Source organism: Myotis davidii, unplaced genomic scaffold (assembly GCF_000327345.1).
Source record: "Myotis davidii unplaced genomic scaffold, ASM32734v1 scaffold1597, whole genome shotgun sequence".
NCBI lineage: Eukaryota > Metazoa > Chordata > Mammalia > Chiroptera > Vespertilionidae > Myotis > Myotis davidii.
This window is the reverse complement of record NW_006289394.1, coordinates 462481-469658: the sequence shown is the minus strand read 5'-3', so window position 1 is coordinate 469658 and position 7178 is coordinate 462481. Positions and strand designations below refer to the sequence as shown.

The following is a 7178-nucleotide window of genomic DNA, read 5'->3' as shown; positions in this document are numbered from 1 at the left end:
TCAGGGTGGGGGTCCCCACTGGGGTGCCTGGCCAGTCTGGGTGAGGGGCTGAGGGCTGTTTTCAGGCTGGGGTGACTGAAGCTCCCAACTGCTCCTTTTTTTCTTTTTTTATTCTGGGCCAGCTTTAGCTCTGAGGCTCCAGCTCTTAGGCCCCCACTGCTGAAAGTAGGTATCTGGTTTGTTTCAGTTCTATAATCAAAACTCTGTATCAACTCCAGCTCTGAGATCCCGGGCTTGCTGAAAGCTGGTTTCTTGGGGGGTTTTTTAGCTTCTATATTTGTTAAAATGTTTCAAACTGCAGGCTCAGAGGCCTGCAGCGGCAGGCAGGGAACATTGGAGTCCTCTGTCACTGAAGCAATCAAGCCTCATGTTAGTTTCAAGCTGCCTGGCTGCCGGCCGCCATCTTGGCTGGCAGTTAATTTGCATATCACCCTGATTAGCCAATGGGAAGGGTAGCAGTCGTACGCCAATTACCATGTTTCTCTTTTATTAGATAGGATTGTTACGTATCATATTGTCCCACAGTTCCCTTAAGCTGTCTTCCTGTTTTTCATTGTTTTTTCGTTTTGGTTCTCTAGTTGAGTGATATTTCCGACTGTCTTCTAATTCACTGATTCAATCCTCAGCTTCCCCTAATCAGCTGTGTATTCCTTCCAATGTGTTCTTTATTTGTGTTATGTCATTCTTTATCTCAGACTGTTCTTTTTTCACAGTTACTGTATCTTTTTTCATACTGTTGTGCTATTTTAAATAATTGAATCAGGATCCCAGTACAAGGAAATGAGCACTAAATAAGATCTATCAAATGTGTAAAAAACAGTATACTGGTTTATAGGGAATAACAGAGAAAGTAATGTAATCTACAATATTTGGTTACATTCAGACTGGTATTTGTAAAAAAGATTGTATAGTTCTGTGTTGATAGCACTATTATAGCACTTACCTATGTGTGTCTTTACGGGGAAATATTTTAGAGAACCAACTCAAGATGCCACAGTCAAAGAGAGTAAAAGGATAAACTGTACTCCATATCCTTTTATTTTATTGCCTTCTACTTTCCCACCCTATCTCACCCCCTCAAAAGTGAACACTCGTATATTGTTTAATGTATGCCAGGCACTGTTCTAAGCCTTTATACAAATTGTCTCTTTGAACCTTCATAAAAACTCTATGAAGTAGCTACTATTGTTATTTCCTATTATATAGATTTTATAGATTAAAAAAACTGAAGCACAGAGAATTTTATTCTTGTGTCCAAGGTAACACAGCTAGTAAGTGGCAGGATTAGGAGAAAGGATCTTGCAAGGTAATTAGGACATCATTAAATAGCTATAAAAAGAAACTGACAAGATTTAGGTGAAGGAGGTAACTTCAGAAAGAGGAAATTCTAAATCCAGATAAGAATTATTACATGACTTCTATCACATTGGCAGGAAAGAAAAAACATTTTGAGAAATATATTGCAATAAGAAGGAGAATTTGACAACTGACTCAGTATTCTAAATTAAAGGAGAAAAAAAGAAATAGGTATTCAGCAGTTACTGAATTATATGATAGGGTTAAAAAATGACCAGTATGATGAAAAATTTGCTCAAGAGAATAGGAGTAAATCAGCTGTTTTGTTAAGGCCAAATTGTTTACTTAGAGAACATTCCAGAAATTTCTGTAAAATATAAATATTCATTCAAAGCATGCACTTTTAGTAAATAAAGGTCAAGTTTAGAATCCAGTTGTGGTCTCACATTCTAAGTACTTCCCAGATTTGGTATTTAATAATAAAAATGCCCTTTTAACAGTGATTAATGTCTTATTGTCCATTCACTTAAGGTTCCTAAAATGAAAACACTAAGAGAGTAGTGAACGTGTTGGGAATTCTTATACATGGGAAGGCCAAATCTAGGAGGGCATTGGAGTGAAAGTGGAAGGCCAAGGGGTAAAGACAGGCAGGGCAGCCAAGTGAAGGAGAGGGATAAAGATGAGTAATGAGAGACTGAGGAAAGAGGAGTTGGAGTAGGGATGATAATCATCTTCATTTTTCTAGTAAGTGTATCTGCATATTCTAGAATACTAGAATATTTGCGCCTATATTTATAGTGTAAAATATATTTTTAGTTACATTTTCCCTCTCAAGCTGGGCTTTCTTTTCTTGAGCTGTTCTAAGCATAGTTTTAAAAGGCTTCATTAGGCTGCACTTGTAACATTAATTACTAGACTATATTAATGTTTTTATTCATTTTCTTGGTACAAGTTGAGATTCAACTTTTTGCCCATGTCTATGTTTTAAGCCCAAGAATTAAAGTTCAAATTCCGTGTGTGTGTGTGTGTGTGTGTGTGTGTGTGTGTGTGTGTTAATGCTTCTGTATTTTTTCTTAATATATTTTTACTGATTTCAGAGTGGAAGGAAGAGGGAGAGATAGAAACATCAATGATAAGAGAGAATCATTGATCCGCTGCCTCCTGCATGCCCCCCATTGGGGATGGAGCCTGCAACCCAGGCATGTGCCCTTGACTGGAATCGAATCCAGGACTCTTCAGTAGGCAGGCTGATGCTCTAACCACTGAGCACTCGGCTAGGGCATTTTTGTGTGTGTTTTAACTGTTCCTGGCTTCAGCACAGTCCTAGATCTGAGAATTACATTCTATGTTGTGGTAACAGGTGACTTAGGGCAGTGGAAGCCCACTGAGAGGCAATATGTAACTTGCCCTGTATATATCATGCCCTGAAACAAAAACAGATTAGTAAGTAAAGACTGTGAGGTTTTATAGTACACAATGCTCTATTTTAAAAGTAAGTATTTAATTAAAAAGAAGAACTAATTTTTATTAAAGATACAGGAAATTTTTTGTTTAGATTGTTTTTATGAGTATTATGTAATAGTGAATATGTGAATCTTCCCCTAGTGTAAAGGAATGCTCAGAAATATGTCAAAAGCATATTATATTGCTGAGAAAGTTAGAAAGAACACAGTATTTTATCATTAAAAAGAGCACAGCTTTAACCCTGTCTGGGTGCTCAGTTGGTTAGAGCATCGTCCCAATATCCAAAGGTTGCAGGTTCAATCCCCAGTTAAGGCACATACAAGAATCAACCCATGAAGGCATAAATAAGTGGAACAACAAATCTCTCTCTCTCTCTCTCTCTCTCTCTCTCTCTCTCTCTCTCTCAGAAGTAAATAACATGCTTTAAAAAAGGAAAGAGCACAGCTTTGATGTGAGACAAGTCTAGTACAGATACATGCTCCAGTTCACGTTAGCTATAAGTCCTCCATCCATTTATTTGCCTGTTTATAGCTAGTTTGTTTATGTTTTAAAAAATGAGGTAATACCTACCTTGCTGTAGCATTACACAGATTAATTTCAATAGCAAAGCATAGTACCTAACATGGTGCTTGGCAGATTGTAAGAATCAATAAATGGTAACTATGATTTTTGAGAGGTTAGCATTGCATAATGGACTTTGGACTTAGGCGGTAGAATCCCTAGCTACGGTGCTTACTTACAGTGTAACACTTGAGTAAGTAATCTTTTTTCTCTTCAGTTAGCTCACATTAAAATGAGGAATTGCCTACCTTGGAGGGTTTTTTTGTGTGTGTTTGTGTTTCTGTTTTTTTAAGAATTAATGAGATAATTTATATAAGTCATCATGTTTGCTTATTACCACTCCTAGGTCACGTTGTGAAGCTCTTTGGTAAATTGCGTTATTTATTTAAAGTCATTGTCAATGTTTTCCTCAGCCAATATCATATTCAATGGTGAAAAACTGAAAGCTTTTTCTCTAAAGTCAGGAACAAAAAAAGGATGTCCATTCTCACCACTATTATTCAGCATAATTCTAGAAGTCCTAGCCAGAGCTGTCAGGCAAGTGAAATAAATAGAAGTAAAAGTGTCACTTTTTGCAGATGACATGATTCTGTATATAGAAAACCCAAAGGCCACCAAAAATATTTGAAACAATAAACAAATTTAGTAAAGTTGTAGGATACAAAATCAATGTACAAAAATCCACTGCTTTACTATATACTAGCAATGAAACTTCAGAAAAATAAACGGGGGGGAAAACACCAATTTCATTTGCAATTGCAACCAAAAGAATAAAATACCTAGGAATAAACTTAAAGGATGTGAAGGACCTATATACCGAAAACTACAAAACTATTAAAGATTAAAAAAGGCACAATGAAATGAAAAGATATTCTGTGTTCATGGACTGGAAAAATCAACATAGTTTAATTGGCTATATTACCCAAAGATTTTAATGCAATTCCCCATCAAAATCACAATGCCATTAAAAAAAAAAGAACAAAAAAATCATCAGATTTGTACGGAACCAAAAAGACCCTAAATAGCCAAGCAATCCTGAGAAAAAAGAACGAAGCCAGAAATATCACACTACCTGACTTGCAAATTATACTATAGAGCTATGATAATCATAACACCATGGTATTGGCAGAAAAACAGACACATAGAAGAATGGAATAGGATTGAGAGCCCAGAAATAAACCACATGTATATGGGCAAATAATTTTTGATAACCCAAAAATAAACCATGGAGAAAAGAAGGCCTTTTAAAAAATGGCACTAGGAAAATTGGAAAGCCACATGCAAAATGAAACCAGAAGCAGTTTGTCCCCATGTACAAAAAGTAATTCAAAATGGATCAAAGGCCTAAATATAAGATCTGGAACAATAAATTACATAGAAGAAAACATAGGTACTAAACTTACGGACCTTGGTCTTAGAGAAGATTTTATGAATTTGACCCCAAAGGCAAGGGAAGTAAAGGCGAAAATAAATGAATGGGACTATATCAAACTGAAAAGCTTCTGCACAGCAAAAGAAACCAGTAAAACAAAAAGGCAATCAACTGAATGGGAGATGATATGTACAAACAACAGCTCAGACAAGGATTTTTAATACCCAAAATATATATAAAGAACTCATACAACTCAACACCAGACAAACAATTCAATTTAAAAATGGGCAGAGAACCTGAACAGCCACCTCTTCCAAGAAGACATACAAATGGCCATCAGATATGAAAAAATGTTGAACTTCACTAGCTATTGGGGAAATGAAAATCAAAACCACAATGAGATACCACCTCACACCTGTTAGAATGGTTCTTATCAACAAGGCAGGTAATAAGAGTTGGAAAGGTTGTGGAGAAAAAGGAACCCTATTCATTGCTGGTTGGAATATAAACTGGTACGGCCACTATGGAAAACAGTATGGTGGTTCCTCAAAAAATTAAGAATAGGGTTACTGTATGACCCAGCAATCCCTCTTCTGGGTATCTACTTGAAAAACTCAAACATTTCATTTGCAAAGATATATATACTCCTATGTTTATTGCAGCATTATTCATGGAGGCCAAGATATGGAGATAACCATAGTGTCCTTTGATAGAGGATTGGATAAAGAAGATGTACATATATACTATGGAATACTGTTCATTTGCAACAACATGGATGGACCTTGAGAATATTATGCTAAGTGAAGTGAATCAGTCAGAAAAAGCTAAGAACCGTATGATTTCACTCCCATGTGGGATATAAAACTGAAACTCATAGGCACAGACAACATTGTGGTTGTTACCAGTGTAAGAGGGGATAGGGGCAGGTAGTAAAGGGGACTAAATATATGATGATGGAAGATGATTTGACTTTGGTTGATGGGCACACAATGCAATATACAGGTCATGTATTGTAAAAATGTACATTTGAAATCTATATGATCCTATTAATGTCACTCCTATAAATTTATTTTTTTAAATTGTTTTCATGCAAGATCTTACCTGCATAGGATAATGTTTAAAAAGAAGCAATAGGGTGTATGTAGAGCAAAGTTACTTTATTTACTTAAACTCATTTTTCCTTTTGAAAAAACAGTAACTTTTAATTTTCCCCTACAAATGATTGAGAATTAAAATTAACTTTTAAGTATTTACAATTAATTTTTATCCCATTACATAGATTGTAAGCTCCTGAAGGACAGTTTCCATTTTATAATTCTTTGTTATTCCCATAAATTGTGTAGTGCCTTATATCTCTTGTTGGATAATTAATCAACTTATTATTAGTTGATTTTGTTAATTACAAGTGGGGAGAAAACATATTTACTTTTTTCTTCTTTTTTAAAAAATATGGAACGCTTCATGAATTTATATGTCATCCTTGCACAAGGGCCACGCTAATCTCTGTCATTCCAGTGTTAGTCTGTGCTGCTGAAGTGAGCACAAAACATACTTACTTTTAACATGATCTGAACTATGTCTCTTGTCAGGTTAGATACACAGATATACTTCAATCTATGCTATGAATTTTATTTAAGAATATAAATTTATATTTCCCGGTGATTTTTGATTACACAAATGATTAAGTAGGTGCACTTTAAAGAGAGATGTTTACTTTGGTTTACAACTGGTCATTGAATACTGCCAAAGTCAGCACTTGAGGAAAGATTAGATGAGTGAAGAGCTAAAGGGATAGAAAAACTTTGTTTTCTGACCTATTGAGAGGATTTTTACATTGGGTTGGCTAAATAGACCATAGTCTTCAGAGTATAATTCTATGCAGGTTCCTGACTATGTAAGTTATTGTTAAAGGTAAGATTTTTTTTTCCTTATGTGACCTCATTTTAAGTTGTGAATTAAATTTTAACTGAGTTGTAGTAATGTGACTCTTTTGATAAATCTTATTACAGTAAATTCTGATACTGTGCAGCACATTGAAAATTGTAATAATTTGGTTCTTATATAAAGAATATGGCATTTGTTTATGTGTCTGTTATAGGTAGTTATAGTTGAATGTTTGCTGTTACTAGGACTTGTTTTGATTCATCATTTTTATTTGACTCACTGGAATCCATCTGTTATAATTTAACATTCAAGGTTCTATGTAATATTTTTGTTAATGTAGAGTAATATTAACAGCATTATGAAGTTTTTCTCTTTTAATCTTGAAAGGAAAAAAATCCATATCTAAAAAAGCAATCACAAAGAAGAGGAAAACCGTCACAAAGTTACCTACTGTACCAGAATTTCAGGTAAGTGTTTTAGTTTTCTCTCAACATTGTTTTTAAAGTTTTGTTTCAGTGTTTGTATTGTTTGTAAAGAAATTAGCTAAATTCCACGTAGCACACACATACTTTCAAAGAAATGTTCTCAACTGTGACTTTTT

At 34.8% G+C, this 7178-nt stretch overlaps 1 protein-coding gene across 4 annotated transcripts in view; it reads left to right on the top strand.

Moving 5' to 3' along the window:
• KIAA2026 (KIAA2026 ortholog) overlaps positions 1-7178 on the top strand; it is a 99611-nt gene that overhangs the window by 53846 nt on the left and 38587 nt on the right. For all 4 annotated transcript variants that reach the window (XM_006761613.2, XM_006761612.2, XM_006761611.2 and 1 more), the window contains exon 4: positions 6965-7044. In XM_006761613.2, the coding sequence (XP_006761676.1) occupies positions 6965-7044 (80 nt within the window). The remainder of the gene's footprint in view (positions 1-6964; positions 7045-7178) is intronic.